Source organism: Coloeus monedula (assembly GCF_965178545.1).
Source record: "Coloeus monedula genome assembly, chromosome: 6".
NCBI lineage: Eukaryota > Metazoa > Chordata > Aves > Passeriformes > Corvidae > Coloeus > Coloeus monedula.
This window is the reverse complement of record NC_138786.1, coordinates 23,399,204-23,421,883: the sequence shown is the minus strand read 5'-3', so window position 1 is coordinate 23,421,883 and position 22,680 is coordinate 23,399,204. Positions and strand designations below refer to the sequence as shown.

At 37.8% G+C, this 22,680-nt stretch overlaps 1 protein-coding gene across 2 annotated transcripts in view; it reads right to left on the bottom strand.

Moving 5' to 3' along the window:
• EXT2 (exostosin glycosyltransferase 2) overlaps nucleotides 1–22,680 on the bottom strand; it is a 73,321-nt gene that overhangs the window by 5,777 nt on the left and 44,864 nt on the right. For both annotated transcript variants that reach the window (XM_082283613.1, XM_082283614.1), the window contains exons 10-13: nucleotides 11,873–12,039; nucleotides 4,809–4,952; nucleotides 4,180–4,308; nucleotides 2,916–2,998 (exon numbers count right to left, since the gene is read on the bottom strand). In XM_082283613.1, the coding sequence (XP_082139739.1) occupies nucleotides 2,916–2,998; nucleotides 4,180–4,308; nucleotides 4,809–4,952; nucleotides 11,873–12,039 (523 nt within the window). The remainder of the gene's footprint in view (nucleotides 1–2,915; nucleotides 2,999–4,179; nucleotides 4,309–4,808; nucleotides 4,953–11,872; nucleotides 12,040–22,680) is intronic.

Here is a 22,680-nt window from a genome sequence, read left to right as displayed (position 1 = left end):
GTGGCAGTTGCCCTCTAGACTGCATTTTACAGAGTTCTCCATTTTTGAGAGCCAGATGCCAAGATGCTAAAGGCAGAAAACTTGTTGCTACTTAAACACCTGTAAATACAGGGATTATGAGACCTTCCTACATTTTCTTCTGTGACCTGAGGTAAAGGCTAACCTAGGGCAAGAAGAGGATTCTCACTTCAAAGCTTTCTTCAGTTTATGTGTTCTAATGATGGAGTTCGATAACCCTGGGGACTGAAGTCTTCTTTTTATTTCAAATAAATTACACAGCGAGAAGAATAGCAGAGTGGCTTCCCCATGATTCGGTGTATTGCTAAAAGAATAAAATTTCTTAATAGGAGACAGAGTTCAACTGTGCCATCTTCCTTTGTCTCTGCTGGACAAGTCAAAATGCTCAACAAAACCAGTTAGTTACACATCTCTTCTGGACAGATCTCCACAACTGACTTCTCAAACCTTTTCCATTTACAAAACCAACAGGCAGTTGCTGGGCATCTCTCTGCTATTTCTGAACCAGAAATGCTGTACACGTACGTGACAACCCCGATAAACTGCTTGTTTCCCAAATGGTAAGTTGATCCCTGGATATCCATGCAAGTAATTAGCTCAGACTACCTGTTTGTTATTTCTGAATGCTAAAAAGCACGGAGTCAGGCACTTGGGGAAGCTGCAAGTAAAGCTGATAATGGCTCTTTGCCTGATACCTCAGGTATTGTTCTTGATACCCAACACTGTAAAGTTATCAGTACAAAGTTATTCTTTTATAGTGACAAGGATTCCCTGATGCATGCATTTTTTTTCATTCAGCTCCTCTTGTGACCCTGAAAATAGTTAGTGTATTTATGTATGTATTTATAGATAGACAGACAGATAGATATGAGAGCCTTACTCACTGCTAGGTTAGGATAATTAGCTCTAGGAGTTGTTACCATTTATTACCCACTTTAAATTAATATCTAGCTTAGAAGATTCAAAAAAATAAACCCTTTCAGATTCTCAAATAACTCCCTTATATTGAATGCAGATGACAACACAGGGCAAGAAGGCATTAGGTGTAGCAAGCAGTATCAGTATGATACTAAGGATTTTCAAAATCAAGTCTGAATATACCTAAACTATCTCTCCAGATTCTCCTGCATTCAGACTCTATCTCAGCATGTACTACTTTGGCTGGGCAAATAAAAGTACATGGATTTGCAGTCAATCTAACACTTCCCACAACCCAGTATTCTCCACTTTTCAAAATTACAGACAGGCAAGGAAACTGTTTAAACATGTTCTCAATAAACTGTCAATGACACTTTACTCTGAGGATACAAGAACTACTCTAGACATGGAAACATGACCTTTACCCAGCATCATAATGCACTTCAAGGCAAAGAGCACTTTTTCATCTTCTGTTTTTATAGCATTTACCTTAATGAGAACCTAGTTCATAACCAAAATTCCCACATGTTGTGGTAGTGCTACTACTATGACCATAGGAAAGCTTAACTGGCTACGGGTAGTCCATCCTATAAGCCAGTGCAGAACTAATAGATATGGGGGAACCTCTTGTGCTTCCCTTTCAGCTAACATTTAAGATCTACAAGACTTCCCACCCTTTTCTCAAATTTTCCTGCAGAGTAATTTTTACCATCTTAATGGGGTATGTTTTACTCCTGACTTGCATATTCCTTTTTTCACTCCAGTCTTATTAAAGCCCATACAACACTTCAAATTTTCTGAGTTCTGCAGAGAAGGACAGAAAAAAGCTCACTGTTAAAATTCTAGTCACTATGTAAATTAGAATTAAAGTTAAAATTCTATCACTAGTAAGATAACCACCTTATACCTCTTCATGCAAATCTGAAGTGGCCTATTTTAAATGCAGATCAGATTTTTTTTGGTCATCTCCTAGAATCATAGAATCATCAATGTTAGAAGAGACCTTTAAGATCATCAAGTCCAACTGTCTGTTTCTTCTGGTGATTTCCTCCCCCTGCTTATCTACCCCATCAGTTCCATGGCTGCAAATGATTTCTCCCAAAGTTCGCAGGAAAGATGCAACAGCCCAAGACACCTAAGGTGAGATGCCTCTGTCGGTCCTAAATCTCAGTTAAATTCCACTGAATAACTAGCGTGTACATTTATTTTCAGATAGCCCATTTCAACCACAGGAATTGAACAGCTTTGCAAAAGTGAAGAAACTTTCCCTTATTTCATACATTCAGAAGGCAAGGCAGAGAGAAGCCTTGTGTCTTGGTCAAGGCTAGAAAGCCCTTTTATTGTAAAGCAGGGAATGGAAATCTCATACTTACAAACTTCCAGTATTTCACTATAAGCATTCAGTGCCTTTCCAAATGCATACTTCATTTCAAAACTAAATTTTCAGAAAAATATGATAATGCTGCCATTGTTAAAAAATGCAACATGGAATTGTGCAGCAAATGCCCTTCACTATGTGCTTCCCAATCCTTGGAGAAAAGACAACGTACAAATATCACTTCAAATTATTTTATTAATGATTTATATCCTTTCTACTCTTTGGTAAGCTATCAGTTATCTGATTAAAAAAAAAAAAATCATGCTTATTACAGTTCATATTCCATGACAAACAGAACTGTGGTATTACTGACCATACTGTCAAGAGCCTGAACTTCATATATGTGTCCTATAAGCCTTACAGCAAAGCTGTTAAAAATTATACCTTTCTAAAGTCCTTTTTCGTAGTAGTCTATTTTTCAGTGACACATCACCCATCGTAGGAATGACTTATGCTAATCAAATCCAAATCCATGTAACATTCTTTCAAAATTAGTAATTTATAGAAACATTATCATTTTTGATCCTAATTTAATGAGACACAGGGTAAGATTCAAGGGATCAGAACAAGGCAATCAGAGAAATAAAGAGTGGTCACTCACCTTTCCACCATGTGTGTCTGGTCCAGTGATAACCCATCAATTGCTGTGCATTCTGGACATTTGAACTTCTTTCGTGGGGTCACCTGCAGAAAGGCACGCCAGATATTATCAAATATCAACAGAAGGGACATTAATCTCCTTGCACAGAGAGCAGCGCAATACCTCTGAACACGCCTGCAGTGTAAGCTGAGCTGTCTCAAAAAGAGGGGGTGTACAAAAAAAAAGCCACTCTGTTCCTCCATTCAGCTCCATCTGGCCCAGCTGACTGCAAAAATTCACAGGGGCCCAATAAAAACGGCTTGGAGGGTTTTTTCCTTCTGTAACTGAAAAGAAGTGGCGATGACAAGCTCCTTAATTCCTGTTTAATGACTGTTTTCTCACTGCCAAGGTCCCTGTATAAACACCATTTGTTCTTGCAGCCATAACAGCGATGAAATATAGCTTCCCATACTTCCCCGTAACGTTAATCCAACCGGCGCTCTTTTGCTCTCTTTGGTTAAGGGCTGACTGGCAAACTCTGCAAGACTCTCCGAATCGCGCAGAGGTGCCAAATTACTCTGCTGTGCCCTCATACAGCTCAAAAGACTGCTTCAGCAAAAGCACACACTTTATCTTCTAAAGACTTTTCTAGGAAATGCAGCCACCAGTCCCAGTAAATGATGATGGACAGATGGGAAAATGGGCCCTGCTAATTGAAGTAATGCCTGGTGGCCTCTAAATCTCATTCCGAGTTGACACACTTTGAAATGAATGTACGGAGTGAATGTCTAGACCTGAAAACGTGTCGAAACATGTCAGGAAATTAATTCAGGGATAAAAAGTTCATTTAAAGCTGATCTTGCAATTAACGTTCTTGCAATTAACATTCCTATAAATCAGCTGTTGTCAGGCAATGATAGAGTGAGCTGTGGACAGTTGGCAATTTCTTTCCTCTAGAGATCTCAAATAGCTAAAATATATGTATGTGGGCATGTACATATACACACATATGTACAGCTGTCATTTAAATTATCTTCTTTATAGCTCATCTACATGGCTAAAATAACCACCAGAAACAGCTGGTAAAAAACAATTCTCTGTTCCCAGTTCATATAAAAATTTTATTAGAGGGGCTTTTCTACCATGGAAAAAGAACAAGATACCATACTGGGGTAAAATGAGAGAAAAAGGAGGATTAAGTAATATACTGAAGCCTACTGAATAAATTTAAGTATGTATCTCATGTTTTTTAATTATATAAACATAAACAGCAGAAAAGTCCCACCTTAATGACTGATTTGCCAGTGACATTTGCTACGAGAAAATTCATGGCAATATCTTCACAATTCATATGCGCATCCACCCAGTTCTTGATGTCTCCAGGCATTTTATAGGTGTAAAGATAGTTGAAATACTGCAGAGAAGAGAGAGAGAGAGAAAGAAGATAATTTTAAACACAGACACAGTAACTGCAAGACTAAATATTTCAGTTATGGAACGGCAGTTCTTGTCTGAAGGCAGTTAAATGATACTGCAGATAGAAAATAATTTTTGGGTGCTAAATTGCATAATTATTCCTTTCCTGACCAGCACACAAATTTCGTTTAAATTGGTTTTCTTTTCTGAACCTGCTAGCTACAAAGCTACATTCACTGCAAAATTTGCTATGTACTTTCAGGTCATGCAAACTAGCAAGAGTTTTGTAAGATCATACAGGTAAGGATTTTATTTTAGAGGCAGAGACAAATCACTGGTTTTCACAGCAACTGAAAGAGGTCTAGGGAAAGTTTGCAATTGGTTCTCCGTTCTAAAGAGCATAATCATAGCACCACAAAAAGTGATGGAACAATGACAGAAACACATATAGATATTTTTTAATGTACACATTGTACATTAATACAAGTTGTATATTACCTTGTGATAAAAGGCTGCCCCAGTGAGCACCATTGAGACTTCATTGGTCCATTCTGATTCGTATTTCCATTTGTTCATCTCATGGTCCCAAAGATGCAGGCGGCCTGGATATCCAACCAACCTGTCAGGGAACTCACGCCAGACCTGAAGAGAAAAAAAATGTGACATGCTGTTAACCAGGCTTGCACAGAAAGCAAATGCAACACATCTGCTTTGGGAGGGTAGAGTTTCAGTGGGGCAAAGATCACTTAAATTCTTCTAAGTCCAAATTCCTGGAATAAAAAGTTGCCAGGAAGAAGTACAAAAAAACACAAGCTTGCTGTGGAAGGACCCTACAACTCAGAGAAGCCATGTCCCAGAGCAAAAGGCCACTAATGGAATACTAAAATAATTGTTATAGAGAAATACAAATGACTATTAAAAAAGATTTTAACTCTAACTAAACCCAAGCATGATTAAAATGAAACTTTTGATGTTAACTTCAGTAGATATGACTACAACCTAACTACTTTCACAGCTGGCTTTGGATCTAGCCAACCAGCTTCCTTTGTCAGGAACTGGCTTAAATTTTAATATTTCTGGTATTCTTTAGTGGGTGCTTGGCTACATGGAAGGCCTCTTTGCCCTTGACTTGTTCCAGACAGCTGGATACAATCAAGATACCATCCTTGTCACTCCATACATTATTTTATAGCTGACTACAGGATCAAATACAGTAGACAAGAACACGGAGAAGGGCATCATTAACGCAACCCCAGTTCTCCACACGGCTGGCCACATTAAATAATGGACAATTTTTGCATTAGAGAAAAAGAGAGGAAGGATTATAATTATTTAGAGGGGTCTGAATGCTATTTGTTTGCTAGATGCCGTTTGTCTGCATTATTTGCAGAGAAATTATTCAAAATTTGTCTCTTAATCCAAATAACTGCTAGGTCTGTTGGAAGAATGAGTCTTGACTTGCTAACACAGTTAGGTTACAAGAGTTTCCAGTTTAGGTTGGTAGTGTATAAACAAACAGATGCATACACAACAAAATTTTTGTATGCAAGATCAACAACAAGAACAAAGGATCTCAAAAATCCCCAAGGATCCCTTCACAATCTCCTTTGTCTGTGCAACAGACAAGGGAACCCTACAGCTGAATGTACAGCAAAAGAAAGTGTTATCTGGAATTCCACCATCCTGCAAACGTCACTTCATCAGCAGTTCACTTTGGGCACGTTTTACATGTCAGAGCATTTCAGTTGGGAAGCCTGCACTATAATGACTCTATGCGAGTATTTTGTCAAAGTAAATATGATAAAACAATCAGCTTTAAGTTACTGCTTCTGCATCTACATTTCTGTGATTTTGCATTACTGTATATACCTTTTCATCTATACGTCTCAACACATTTTATTGCTGTCAGTTAATACAGCTTCAGAATCCCATGATGAGAGCAGTTATTATTTCAATCGTCCAGATGAGGAAACCTGCCAAAAATCATACAGGAAACAAGAATGGGAACCAGATCTTCTGACTCCTCGACTTGTATTTTATCCAGAAATCAATCTTTCTAGACAGTTCTAGGGCACAAGCACTGGGACAGTATTTAGATATGACAACACTCCAACACAGAGGGTTCTTGAAAGCAGCTAACTTGGAACTGAAGGAAGAGGATTCACAGGACAATTAAAAGTCGGTGCCATAAGCTAATTAAAACAATACAGACTTTTGGCAGGAAAGCCAGTGAGGGCTTGAGATATCTATCTTGACATGATGTAAAAAATCCTTAATAAAGAACACAAAACTAAATGTATGACACTCAAAATTTTATTCCTCACTCTCCAGGACTCAAAAAACTACTGATTTCGTTTTAAACCTGAATATTAAAATGTCTATCTCCCAGCTGTTGGAAGGCACCACCACATAAGCTACTGAGGCTCAACAAAGCATTTGACAGAACACTACAGATCTGCACCGTACTGCGCTAAGAATTCTTGTAGAGGAAATGGCATGCATATTAACAGCAGCTGAAAGAAAGATTAAAGTCAGCTACTGCTTCCCACGGGACTGCAGTGCCTTCTCAACACAGAACCCTGGATTCATATCCCTTCTAGTTTTGCCCTTGGTGTCATCTTCAAGAGTCCAAATGACATAAAATAAAAGCCAACTATAATGCACATGACTGATACAGATTTCTTTGCGTCACTCTAAATATCAACTCCACCCTGCAAAAAAATTTCCTGGCCTCTGAAAATTGTCAGTTCAATGCATCTAAAAAATAACTTCGGTGTTTTGAACAAAGATTCCTTTTTAAAGTAATGCTTTCAAAATCAGTGGAAAAGCTTGGCTTTTTCATAATGTTCACCACTAGCACATTCAATGGTAATTCCTGGAAAGGCTCCCAATGGCTGCATCCAGCTCATTGCCCAGATCCATAAATATGCTTTGTGCCAAAATTAATATATACAGCTACAGCTTATAAGGAAGCTTTGAGAATAAAAATAGTGGTAATGATTCTAATACTACTCTCTATTTTGTACTACTGTCCATTTTCTTGTTTGATGGTTGCCTATAATTTATTAGTCTGTTAGGAATGCATTCCATTTTAGCCAGTGATCTTATTAGCTTTCTCAGACTAAGAAGGATGGCCTGATTTAATAGTGGTAAGAGACACATCCAAGGAAAAACATATTGCCAAGTGAAGAGGAGGTATGCTTCTTTGCAGGCAAGTCATTCCAAAGACTCTGCTAGTCAACCCTGAAGAGAAATATTTTTGGACGAAGCATCTCCCAGATGAAATGTCAAACAGAAGTTCTGACTTAGTAGTTTTACTAAAAGCCTTGTAAGGAAAACCAAAAGAAAAAGATAGTAATTTTGTTTCCAAGTCAAGTTCCCAAGTGACATACACAGCATAGCTAAAACACCCTCTAGTCTCATCTCTCCAGAGTTCTTTCTGCCTCACAGCCTCAACTATTCGGTGCAATTTGCTGTGCCATCAGAACAGCAAATTCTCATGTAGCCAGAAGGACAGAGAAGCATTTCCTTCTACAAAACATTCTCAAACATCATAATTTATGCATTAAATTCAGTAAACTATATTAAGTCACATGCAATTTCAGCAATTTAATGAACAGAAAAATAGTCGGCATTTCCAAAGCTACCATGACAACATTTTAAGAATGAAACACTGACTATCCTCTACAAATGAAAAGAAACACAACCCATCAGTACTCCTGCCTTCCAGAGCCCCATCCACTCTTAATTCTCCCGCAGTCCTCAAAGGAATGGCTTGTGCTGTTACTAAAAAAATAAAGCAAAATATAAACACAGAGTCCTTTAAAAGACACATGATGCTTTGCACACATGTATTTTGTAAAATATCTTCAATTTGAAGAAGAGGTTTGAATGTGGCCAGCAGTGAATAATTCTTTTGTTAGAGTTACAGTATTGCTCCTACAAAGGAATGCAAAATGAGCAAGGAAGAATTCCTCTGAAGAAGGCATTCAAACTTCATGAAAATTTCAGCCTAGTAAAGTATGCAATTCAACTGAGAGTAGATTTTTTTTGAAGAATGCCAGAGTCATGAAGCACTGAAAAACAATTCTGAGACAGAATAAGATCATCTATCAGCAGAAGGCCAAAAGTTTTCAACAGAAAAAATGCAAACTTAGCAATGCACCAAACCGTACATTCTATGAACGAAAAACAGGCTCAGAGCAATAATCCCCATTTAGACTATTTCTATTATTGCTCTAATAAAAATATTTTGACTCAGTAAGGACAAAGTACTGCATAAGTATGTGATAAGAAATTACTTAATGCTAAGCCATCTGCCTTGAGGCCAGCTGAGACACAGAGGTGGGAATGCTACAGTGCTTGACTTCAGTCTTGTATTCAAATGCCAAACACTTCAGAGGTGGCCAATGGTTCTGCTTTAACTTTTTAAGATTATGATAATTTAAATACTTGTTCCATTTCTTGGGTCTCTCTGATACTTCCTCTGTGAACAACAAAGTTCAGTAAGTGGGAAAAAAAATTATCTAGACATAACAGTTTTTTTACCGCGTCCCAATTCATGTAACTTAACAGAAATTTTTTTTTCAAAGTCAGAATGTCATGAGTATTCTTCTGCTACCTTAATACAGCAGCACAGGGACTATTTTTCTGCTTGCTCCAATAGATTTATGCAAGGTCATAAATCACTATACCATAATAGTTCACTTTAACAAGTAAAAAATGTCTGACACTTTGAGTGTTACTATAATTTTTTATGGCTGAAAGTGTACAGAGATCAAAGTTTTCTGGGGTTTTTTTTTAGGCTTGCTCTATACATTCAGACAAGTCTGTGACAGAGGGGGTTTTGCCACATGTTTAAATGTAGAGTTTCAAGGATGTCAGAAGAGAAAAGAAAATTACTGAATGTCACGTTTCCAGCCCTTCATACGACCAAAGCAGAAGCAGACCTACTTTTAAAAGAAAACTTTCTGGTAACATTATATGCTGCTACTGTTCCCTCTGGATTCCCCTGCAAATGAGTCAAGAGTTTGAGAGATACTTTTCTGGTACAACACATAAACAGATAAATAAATTATCACAGACTGAGGACAATTTAAACATCTGGGAGCCAGCTCAGGCCTGTCAAGCAAGTCACAGACACTCAAGGACAGGAAAGATCAATCTTCAGCCCCTGATTTCTGTGCCAGAGAGTAGGAATTACATCACCCACCCCCTACACGAGGAAAATTGTGTACTTCTAGAATAATTTGCTCTGCTTCTGTATTCAAAGACATTTCTATTCATTTAATTTACTGGAGCAGGGGCAGAAGTGGGGGAAGCCAAACTCAAAATATAAGAATTCAAATTTCTCGTATGTTTGTCTCAACTATCTTCTCAATATGGCACTTTAATTTTCCATCAAAGTTACTGTTCAGTAAGCTGAATTCCCAGAATCAAAATGGAATAGGATTTATAATAAAATGCAACAAACTGCAAAAGAAATAGTTTCCAGTCTGCCAAACTAAACAATCTTATGTCCAAACAGTTACATTCACGCACAGAATATAAGGACTATTATTCAGATAGTCCCTGCAACCAAGGCACATGGCCAATAAATGAGCCAGCACAGTCAGACTCCTAGACCTGTTGGACTTTATCCTAGGGGATGAACAGCTGCAGGTCCCAATTATCCCCTAATTGCACCAACTACAGGGGAATTCACATCAAATTTTCTTTGCCGTATTTTTGTTTTTCATGAGGATAACCCCTTTCAGTGTGAGTGACCAGACTCAATATATGTGATGTTAAAGATATTGTCCATTGAGGGTGTTCAAATTAACAGCTCAGACACACAAAAACCAAGGTTCTGCTTCTCACAACTTCTGGCTGACACAGCTGGAACTTAGCTGCAGTTAGAATCTCTGCTTCAAAGCCCTTCAAGCCTGCTCTGCCAGTAGCAGCAATTCATTTGGAACCACTTACACAGTCACTTAGGTGACTTTGGTAAGTCACTCCTTACTCTAAGTCACTTTGAGACAGCTTTATGAAAATGGAAATCAAACTGCAAATGGAGCAAGGATTTATGCAGCATGCACATTATGGATCTGCTATCTTTCATTCCATCAAATCACCCTCAAAACTAGTAGTTATAAGCACCAACACAGGCAAAAGTAAGTCAGCTTGCAGAACTGCCAGCACTTGATTGCTCTGCTGTTGCAGTACAGTACTTAAAACATTCAGTTTAGACAACATTAAGTACAGAGAAGGTCTATGTAGCCAAACCCCCTTCCTTCAGTTGTCTTCTCTTCATTCCGTCTTTTACACTTCATGTATTAACCCACTACTCTTAACCTGGCAAGGGAAGTATTTCCTTTCTGGAGACACACATGATAGATTAAACCTCTGTCTCCACTACTTAACATCTTTGTTATTACTTCAGCATACCTACATCATCACATGACATTTCTGGAGTCCAAAAGCTTGTCACTTGCTAACAGTGTCTTTGACTCGAGAGGGAGAAAGAGCAATGTTTTACTACACATGTACATATGTTAGAGAAATACTTCCAACATATTTTTTAAAAATATCCTCTTGTATTAACTGCACTTAAGATTGCTAAAAATTGGACAACTATCACAATTCGTTCACTTTCTCCACCTTAGAGAAGCAGTTTTCATAATTTCGTTCAACTTAGGTAACAGTTTCATGTTCTAGCTCTCACATACAAAGCCCAGTGGTTTTTTGCTGTTGATAATGCATGTACAGGTGTGACTAAATAATTCAAAGCTTTTTTAAAATATGGTATTACATTTCTAATGTTTCTGATTTATTTACAAATACAGCATTTTTGTCTTAAATACACACATATAACAGTAATGTTAGATCATGGACTGTGCCATACACTCAAATACAAATGGAAGACAAAAATTACCTAATTCGAAACAGAGTTTTGGAAGGAAGACAACAGTGTTGCTGTAAGTGTACTTTTAACAAACAATTCAAGTACCCATGAAGACTGTCACCTCTTTGTACCGCCATGGGTAACTGATTTGGACAAACTTTCTTTTTGCCCATACCCTCATTACAACAGCAGCTGTTTTGCCATTTCAAGCACATGATCCATGTGTCCCCTCCTTGAAATTCTTCAGTTCTTCTTTTCATTGCACTCCACCTTATTTTGGCATGTCCTCAAGAGGCCTCCTCTGTTCCCACCACTTAATCTCTGAAACTTGTCTTGTCCATCAAGACACGTTCATTTGGCTAGCACTTCTGATTTATCTGAAAACTGAAGCTGTTAAGAAGAATGCAGTTCAGTCTTCAGACTGCTTCCACTACACTAATTACATACATTTTCTGGAGTCTCTTGGCACTCCTATGCCAGTTACTGAAAACTTCTTAGCTGGCAGGATTTTCAATAAATGACTATCTGTAAAACTATTTCAGTCAGCATTGAACTGCTACCGTAAAGAGAGATGTAACAATCTGAATCAACAGACTGGGCAGTCGTTCCTCCACTTTATATACATATACAATGTTGAACTGGACAGTCTAAGAGATGGGGAAAAAACCAATTCTCTTACCTCATAGCCAAACTGGAGTTCATCTGAAGTCAGCATAATGATATCATCATCAATAGCCAACACTGCTTCTGTTTCAATCTCATCATAAGGGAAGAAGCGGTTGCTAAGTTTATTTTCTGCAGTCCTAACAACTTTCAGGGGAACACGAATCTTTGGCCAGAGGGAATCTAGAGAGAGAAAAATTAAAAGAAATAGAATTCAATATTATACTTTACTTCTGAGTCTGCATATCCCTCTCAGCTGCTCTTTTCTTCTTTGCATCTAAAGAAACGCTTCTTAATGGCAAATCAGTGGCAAACACAAGAGCATGTGAAGGCAAGAGCCAGAAGTTCAGCCACATTTCCCTCCTCAGCTCTTTACAAAGAGCTTCATGGACAGCTACACAGGAGATAGCTTGCCCAAAGCAGCAACTTATAACACTCACAGAGCAAGAGTGGGGATAATATGTATTGGTTTAGGACCCACAGCATGAAAAGATACTTCACTCAACTGCAACTGAAGTAATTTGAAGCAGCAGTATACAATCACTGACTGCAAGTCTAGGGTCATAAAGAATTTGACTAATAATGTTAGTTCTATCAAGGGCTGAAAAAAATAAATTTTATTATATCAATTAAATGTTTAGCACTATTGACTACTGTTAAGGAGTAGATTCTGTGTCTCAGCAATTTCTTTCATCTTCAAAGTCCTAAGTCACAGTGATAATTTAAATCTAGATAAATACAAATGGATTCTAACTTGCACCCTACAGCACTCTTATGAATAGAAGAGAGCACTAGAGCACACAAACATTAAAATTCATAAGTCAAATGAGGATCTAAATAGCGACAAAACCCCCCGTAGATAAAAAACTGGATCCAATTCACTCTACAATGGGATTAATTTCCTTTTTTTCTACGTGTTTAACATGTAGCACCTGAAGTGTCACGTTAACAGTTTCTGCACATATTCAAAAATTTTCACAACCCTATTCTATTAGTACAAAAGAATAACAGTAGGTTTAAGTATAGAGCACCAAGCTAAAGAAAATGGAAGGGCTAAATATTATACATTAATTCCAAATGCATATAACCATGTACAGTTTCTAGCACAAAGCTTAACAGTAGTCATTATTACAGTATGATGCATCCCAAAAGCAATTATTCATCAAAAAGTATTTTAATTAAAAGCTAAACAAATAGCTAAACAAGTACAAATACCATATGTTGGTTTCTGCTGGCTTTCACATAAGCATATATTTTAATGAAAATTTGAGAGAAAAGAGAGCATTGTAAGATGAGTCTATGGACCTTGTGAATAGATGACCACTTGAGCTTCTTACACTAGTGAAATGGAGGGGGTGACAATGGTAAGAAAAATAAGCAAAAACACATTAAGTCAAATACAAAAGGACTGCTCAGAGAATTTCTGAGTTGTTCTCTGTGACAAATGCAAACGTGTGTAAGGACACACCTTAAAAGAGGTGATTCTTTCCCTCCACTAAAGAATTTTGGGGCCACAGCTGGAGTACTGTGTACAGTTCTGGGCTTCTTAGTGTAAGAGAGACATGGGCAAACTGGAGAGAGCTCAGCAAAGAACTGTGAAGGTGATGACAGTACTGGAGCATCTCCCCTACTAAGAAAGGCTGAGAATGCTGTGCCTGTTTAGCCTAGAGAAGAGAAGGCTCAAGGAAAATCTCATCAATATGTACAAATAGCTGAAGGGAAGGTGCAAAGAAGATAGAACTAGGCTCCTTTCACTGGGGGCCAGCGACAGAACCAGAGGCAATGGGCACAAACTGAAACACTGGAGGTTCCCTCTGAACTTCAGGAGAGACCTTTTCAGAGTGTGATTGAGCACTAACACAGGTTGCCCAGTGAGGTAGTGACATCTCCACTCCTGAAGATACTTGAAAGTCATCTGAATATAGTTCTGTGCAACCTGCTTGAGATGATCCTGCTTGAGAGAGGGGGTTGGACAGCTGATCTCCAGAAGTGCCTTCCAAGCTTAGCCATTCTCTGATTCTGTGGTAAGTGGAGTCTATAGGAACTGATACTGGGCCTAAAGTCACTGCAATTTTCATGTTTGAAATACATATAAATTTCCAGTGCAATGTGCAAGTGACACAAAGCCTTGAGACATGAAAAATAGTGAGGAGAATAAAGTCATACAGAGCTTACTAAAGTTCATATGACTGGACTGCTGAGTAAACTAGGTACATTTGAACAAAAAACACACTGGCACAACTTGACACACAGTTAAACACTAGGACCAAGGCAACTTTTTCCCTGAATGCAGCCTCTGAGAAGGTTTAAAGGGACAGAGTGGACATTAGTTCTCAGCATGCTGCTGGGGCAAAATGAATTAATCTAATTTTTGTATATATAGATGGGTATGTAGTAAGAAATGGGGACAGAGGGTAGGGCAATTTTACCTGTACGCAGACACAGACAGATACTAAAATACTGTTTCATTCTGGTGTTCTTATGTTTCAAACTATGTGAAAACACTGAAAATGGGGCAGAAAGAATCACATGAGTTATTTGAGGTCAGGAGAAAATGTCTTTTGGTAAAACGTGGAGATCAATCTGTTTAGTTTACTAAAAGAAGGAACAAAAAGTGGATTTGATTAACATGTACAAGCACCTACACAAGAAGAAAAATGCCATGTATCTTCAACAAACTGGAGAAAGACATAACAAAAAACAATGACTGGAATCTAAAGCCAGGCAAATTCAAAGTATAAATAAGGCAGACATTTTTAATAGTAACAGTGGTTAACCTCTGGCAGAAGTCAAAAAGGACAGCAGTTGGTTCTGTACATCTTGTCTTTCAACAAGACTGGGTATTATTATAGAAGATGCAGTCAAGTTAGAAGCCACTGGACTGAAAAGAAAGGCAGTGTGGTGACTGATGACTTACAGGTCAACCCAGATGGTCTTACTGCACCTTCTGCCTCAAACTCTGTGAGCAGTGAGATTGTTGATTGGCACCAGGATAAGAATATGAAGCTTGAATATAAACTACTAGGACATGGGGAGCAAATACAGAAATTCAGAAAAGAGCATAAGGAAGCAAGATCCTCGTTTCCGTGTTTTGAGAATTAAAAGTGGAAGTTAAAATAGATGTCAATGAAAAAAGCCATGTAAGGACCAAAATAAGAGAAGTCTTAACCTGAGAAAATGGTTCAAGGTTTTAAACAACAACATAAGATCAAATTCTGGAATTGTTCTCAGCAGAAGGATCTGAAGAATGCTGGCTGACAGACAACACCAAAAATAATTGGACACAATTATGTGTACACATTTCCAATTCCATTATAACCCAGAATCAGGTCTGTCTCCAAGACAGTTTTGCCCTCTCTCCACTGTCAGTCTGTTGCACTAGGAAGACAGTACCAGAGAAGAAGAGAGGCTGATTCATTCCTACATGTACAAGTAAAATTTGCTCTCAGGGAAGAGTGCCCACATCCTCATTGCCACTGGGCCTCTCAGATTTAACAGCTCACACAACACTCAAAAACCTCACAAATCTGCACACTGCTAAAAGACATCAGAGTCCAAACACTACTTCAGTCAGGAAAACAAAGCGATATTTCCAAACGACACTAAGTCTTCAAAAGTCAGTTTTTCTTGGAACTGTATTTTAGAAAGGAGGACTGGCATGCATGGGTGGCCAAAAAAAAAAAAAAAAAAAAAAAAGAAGAAATACAGAGTGATATTTACTGGCAAAATTTGTATTCAGTTTCCTACCTCGAGGTTTTTCGTGTAAGGTTGAAAATGTGTCTGTAAAATCTACCTTTATCTGTGTGGTCTTGTAGACCATGGTCTTTACATGGCATGTATGTACATCCTTGTCCTGTTTTACTCACCTCTTATCCTTCTATTAGAAGCCATAAGGCATTAGCCCTAACACCCTTGAGTGGCTTGTGATACGGACCAGTAGCCAGCTGGAAGGATTCAATCCCATTACTGATGGACTCCAATGGAAGCCACAGTCAGCCACCAGCTGGGGAGATCCAGCAAGTTCCTTGGGGCCACTACAGAAATGTTCAAGAGCATTGATTCCAATTATAGTGTTAGGAGCTCATTTTATTCTCAGCACTGTAAGGTCTTTGAAAACCTTGCATGAATCATAATCTGAAATGATGATTCCAGTAGGACACCACTGAAATTCCAAAATGTAACCTCAGGAGGCAGTAGCACTGAATGACTGGAACTGTTTATTGCAAATTCGTACTCTTGATTCCACTCACTGCTTTCTTTCTGGTTTACCATGCAATGTGCAAGTACCCATTTATAAAACAGTTACAGGTACCTCACAAAGACACATATCATTGCCTCATAAAGACTATAGACTGTGCAATGTTTGCAAGCTACTTAAAGACCTTTGGGTAATTGCCTATAATTATCCAAATGCAACCCCAGGATTGGTATAAAATAATTTTGAACAGCCTGCTAGATCCCAAAAATACTGTCCTAAGTGTTTCAGTAGCAACCAGAATTGCCATAGGTATGCAAGCATATGTAAATTTGTATTTGTATGTAGCATCAAAGTTTACATTTGATACATGTTAAGTATTCTTTTATTCAGTCTTTTCTTCTTTTCATGTCTACTATATGTTAAAAAAATGACAACTAAATTGCAACGAAGTGCAGGAATACACTGAAACAAAAATTGAAACTGAAAATTCATTTGGATCAAAAAATAGTAATTCAGAAAAACAAGCACGCATATAAGCATTAAACTTCCAGCTCTTCTGAAAAATCAACTATTTGATAGCTTACTAACAGACATGCCACTTGCATAAAGAATGGTTACAGAAGAAAAAGTAATGAAAAGTGTATGAAAAATGAAGATGTAATCTAATTATGATCAGCACACATCTCAGATGTCAGCAAATCCTTTTAAATCCACATGATTTACTAAGGTCTCTCAAAATGACCAGTTCTCAACAACGGGTATGTTACTGTCAAATACTTGTGCTTTGAGAAACATAATATAAAGTTTCTGAATTTAGCCTTAGATTAATGAAAAGAAAATATAAGCATTTTGGAGAAACTTCGAATAAGAGATTAGGGCACCAGTTACTCTGCAGCATGCAAAATGCACAAGGCTACTTGCTGCCTAGAGGCTGACTTGATACTGGAGGTTGCTGCCCCAACAGAGATGGAAGCACATGGGAGATGTTATGACACAGTGACACCTGGGTAATAACTTTGGCAGCCTGAGCAAAATTAATTGTCATAAAGGACAGCAGGCTCTATTGAGAGATCCAAGTATTACAAATTAGCTCTGCCACAGGAACTCCAAAAGAAAAAAAAAAAGATAGATATATCTATAGATATAGATATATATATATATAAAAAGACAACAGTCATTTCAGAAGTCAAAGTTTCAGAATCCATCAGGAAGGTTAAAACTGACTGTATTTATTTTAAAGGACCATAAAAGAAAAATATTTGTATTTAAAGAGCAATCAGAATCAGGGTGTGTCACTTCTGTAATATCAGACTTTGAATTTTCAGATACTGCTTGGAAAGTTCTGAGAAACCTCAGCACTAGCAAAATGTATATGGAGGAAATTCTCCATTTACTAAACTTTTTTATAACCAAGATAAAAGCACAGCCTTTATTCTTACCATAAGACAGCACTGCATCCTTTAACAGAGTATGACAAACACAAAAAAAGCTCAAGAATCTTACATCATGGCACGAGATCCTTCAGGCATCCAAAAGTAAAAATGCATGTTTAGACTGGGGACCACTCTTACTTTTTTAAAAATCAGTGAGGACTCTGTGATGCAGCAGAAAATAGAAGCCAATTATGGAAATAAAGCTCTCTGGAGTGAATACAAGTCTATGTATTTATGAATTTATAAGAGAATGACAGGCACCTCCTATTGTGCGTCATACTGAAATAACCATGAGAGAAGAGTGAATAATACTTACACTTGCTCTCTAGTAATGACTCAGGTCACGATTGGCACTATGTGCTATTTAGGCCTACTGATGCACTGATTGCTTGAGATGCCATAGAAAACAGTGTGTGGTCTCTAAACAAAATCAGTAGTTTCCCACCTTTGCCAAACGCAGCTCTCTCTTCTAACGGGCTTGCAGACCCTAACAACCACATACATGGCTGTGTTTCTGGCCACCCCCCAATTCCACCATTAAGTCCTGCAAGTCCACATCTCAGAGCAAATTTTTCAAGCGTGATTTCAAGATGATTTAAACTGTAGGATAAAAAAGTGCCACAGTTACACTCCCAGTTAAAACACTCACATATAAAAGAGCAGCAAAATATCCCATCCTCTAATTATGCGTTTCTCAGCTACAACTGCCAGTGAATCACATGAGACATGTAAATAAGAGAAGGGAGAACAGTCGTGAGAAAGAGGCAATTTCATTATAACCTGAAAGAATACCCTCTCACACAAAAAACATCTCTCACTTTCCACACCTCCCTAGGCTTGTGATCAGATGTTTCCAATGAAAATGCAACTAACGTAAGCTTACACATTGTTTATATATAAAAATTATTTCTGAGTCTGAAATCCAGCCCTGTTTTTAGTACTGAATGAACTGTTACATCATACATAAAAGGGGGGGGGTCATTAAAAATAATGGAGCGCAATATTTCCATGGAATATTTCTTTTCAAAGAGAAATGGCGCTGTGTCATGGTTTGGGAATGGTACTCCCCAGTTCAGTACCCCCACCAAGACTCTCCAAACCACACTCCTCTCTTCCTCCTTCCCCTCCCCCTTCTTGCTGCAGAAGGATGGAGATGGGGAGAATTGGAGGCACAAAAGGTGAAGATCACAGGTTGAGGTAAAAACAGCTCACTGGAAACAGCAATGAGATAAGAAAATGAACAGTAGTGGCAACAGTACCATCAACAGAGTAAAAGAAAAGAAACTATTCACATGGAAAAAAACCCTACAACAGCCAATACCAGACAGCTCCTTCCACCAAGTTTTCTCACCCAGAAGGAACCCCTTCTCCTTGGAAGAGACTCCCTTCCTCTCACAAAAATGTGAGGTAGTACAGAATAGTGAGCTGGTACAGACCACAAAAATTAACCCTGTCCCAGCCAGAACCAGGACACACCATCGTGTTGTTAAATAGCACCATTCTCTGTATCCTTGCTTCTAAGAAACTGGAAAGTTATAACATCTGAAGAAGTCCTTTTGCAGCACACACATTATTGTCAATCTTGTCAGAAGACAGAAATGTATTTACAAAGGAAATTACTTGCTCTACATATTAATCATCCATTCCCAGTTTCAACACTCACCCTAGGGAAAATGAGAATCAGTACAGCTGCTGTACAGAGCTAACCAATATTCTCAGGACAGCACTTCTAAGCAGTACCAAGTTCAAAAAATAGCAAGTGATACTTGAATGCAGATGGTTTGTTGCATTTGCAATTGGAAGCAGCAGGGCAGCAGGTAAGGATAATGAGGAGCTGGCAATGCAGCATACACTCCTGATGGCAAGAACTGAATGCTTGCCAGTATTAAAACTAGTATGACAAATAAAAAAAAGATCCACTTATTGGCTAAAATCATGGCATTTTGATGACTCATATAAAGACATTTGTACAAACATTCTTTTTCTGCTTTACTGCCTCAGTAACAACAGCTAAGAATATCTCATAACTAGTGTTACCCTGGGTCCAGAATATTAATTCACATTATGCTCTGACTTACCAAAACTTCTATGGAGCCCATTTGGAAATACAAAAAGGAAAAACCTTTCCAGAAGTTGTGCAAGGTAGACAAAGACCAATAAAAAAACTGGCAGAAAACATCTCGAAACACGCTGTTTGTACCTGCAGTTGCACAGAATCCCATACAGCACACTCAGTTCTCATACCTGAACTTTTGTACAAGCTCTCATCTGATGCTTATTCTAGCTGGTCTATAGTAGGCAATGAATGCAACTAACTGAACGTTGTTGATGAAACCTAATTAATACTTTTTCAGTCTCTAATACTGAATGGCAGAATTTGGCTGAGTCTGAAGTTTCAAAACACTGTCAGAAACAACAACATCAAGCATGTTACTTCTACTTATTATCAGAATTCCTTCCATTATGGCTGTTCAGAGTTCAAAACAGGTGCTTTCTACCCACATTAGAGTGTTTATATTGTTCTACAGAAATGCACAGAATTCCTCTTGTAATAACAAAATAGAATATTTGTTTCTAGGATGCGATTTAGGGCCCAGTTTTTTTAAGATGGGTTTGGTAGACTAACTTTCTAGACTTCCCTAGGAAAAAATACTGCAAAATGTTTTTAAAATTACTTATGGAAGACTAAAATCACCATGAATTAGTTCTCTAGCTAATCAAGGAGAATTGCAATAAGTCCATCATCAAGAAGCCAAATTAATTCAAAACTTCAAGAGAGGTTAAAAGAACATTCCTACCAGTGCTGACTACCAAAGGCACAGTATGCAAAAAAACCAAACCTGTCACTGAAGATGTTTTTATAAATTTTTTTAAAGATAACACTTCCTTAAGATACAGCAATCTAAAGGATACTTACTTTCTTTATCCCCAACAGTTTGTATCAATGTTGTCCATTAACAGCATCAAATAGAAATACAAAGATCATTATTTCAATAATACCATAAGAAGTTCACCAGCAGCTTAGCTCCAGGATCCACAACGAAACAGAAAATACACATTCTTTAAAATATACTTTTCATTTTTACAAAACTGAACCTAAAAAGGAATCAATACCACACATGATTTGTAGCTTGTTGCATATGAGCAGTAATGAATTTATACATTGTAATACGATTTATGTGGTAGACAAAGTGATTTCTTCACTTGCCTGAAACAAATGTTGGTGGAAATTTCTAATGCAGACTATTTTCTTGAATTTTAGAACTAGCAATTTAGAAAAACACAAATGAAAGGAAAAAAAAAAAAAATTTGGCTGATGGAGAAAATCATGACTTCTACACAAATATTCCCAGCACCAGGCACTTGGACCACAACATTTATTTTAATTGATGCAGAGTGAGTGAGAAAAAAGGTTGGGTTTTTTTCCTGCAATATTTCAAAGCTTTTAATATTTTGATTAGTATTATACACACAGTCATGGGCCTACTGACATTACTGCTGCTTTGATGGGCTTCTTGCATACAACACATGGCAGAGAAAATCTGCAAAACTCAGCCAAAGACACAGAGCAGAGATCACATCCCCTAAATTCAGTGAGTACTTAAGATAACAAGCGGATTCTATAATGTTTTAAGGTTCCAGATTAGAATCATCATTGTATGTGATATTTTCTGCTATTTCACATAGAAGATTTAATATTTTTACCATCAAAAACACTGTGTAAACTTCAAACTTTGTTTCTTTGCACAAGACATCTGTGTTTCTCATAGATTTGTCTTGTTTCTTTTCACTGATTCTAAAGAAAACACAGAACCATGACTTCAGACTTCCACAGACAGTTCTCAAACACTAAATTTAAAAAATGATCCTTGCAAACTCTTAAGACTAAGGAAAAAACAATCTTAAAATTACTACTGATATCTAGCCCACATAAATGTAGTTCTCCAATTTTATATTTTAACGTGTTATTTGGCTGAAAGCTTTCCAGTCAAGCGTCTAATTAATCCATTGCCCTCTTACCTGCTTACCCTTTTTTATCAGCCAGAATAACAAAAAATTTCTGTCACGTCAGAGCTGCATCTCCCCTGAGAGGCCTAAGTTTGAAAGGATTTTGTTTCCATACACCTTGCAGAATCCCCACACTTGTTACCACTGCACAGCAGCTGAGATCAGCACAGCCTCTTAGCTGGGATGCTCAGCAGTACTGCTGGCAGTGACCACCTGTGATTCCATGATCTTAAATTTTGTACAATTTTTAGAGCATTTAATTTTTATTAGGTTTCCCTCCTAAGTTGTGAGAATTATTACATAAAGGCATTATTGCAAGTGCATAGCATATTGTTTTGATAACAATGATATTTTCGCTTATAATAATTTTCTGGTGTTGACAGAGGAAAGAAAGAAAAGGCCACATGCCACTTGTGTGGCACTTTGCCAGCTGCATCCCAGGAAACCTAAACCTAATTCTCAGTTTAGCGCAGATATTCACTCACTAAGGAAGGCAACTTGGATGTTCTTCACCCAACCCTCTCACTTATATATGCAAAACAAAACAAACACATGAGGGGTTGCAATGACAAAAGCCGAGATCTGCTTCTGTACCAAAACCTGCCCCTTATGTGGAAAGGGCCAAGAAATACAGCACTTGATGCTCTAGAAGGTTAAGCACCTCTGCTTTACTACAACCAATTAAAAATGAATAGCCATAAAAGTGCAGATACTACTGTAGGGTAATAAACTAGACTTTATCAGTGACAGTGGTGCACATTACAAACTTCAAACTCATTCCTTGTTCTAATCCATCAGAAACTTCCTGGCTTTAACAGGCTATAAACAGCAAAAGCTTTGAAGTCCGAGGATTAGGATCACTAATAGACAGACTGAACGAGAGACTGGCTGAAGAGCCAAGTGGAATGCCCTGCATGGATCTGGAATAAAACAAGTCAATTTAATCAAACTGACCTCTCTCTAGCCATAGGTCAAGAGACTACAATGGCTGTAACAGCAATAAAGGGACAAGGGACACTGAAAACAAATAGTTATTCGCTCCAATGCAATGCCTAAGCTAATGCAAGGACAAAACTGCTTACGCTTTCAACCGTGCTCTCAAGTCCATAGTTTTAAGCTCTACAGGTTATTGGTTTTTTCTGAACTGGTTTATGACTTAGTGGTAGTAGAGGCAGAAAAAAATTA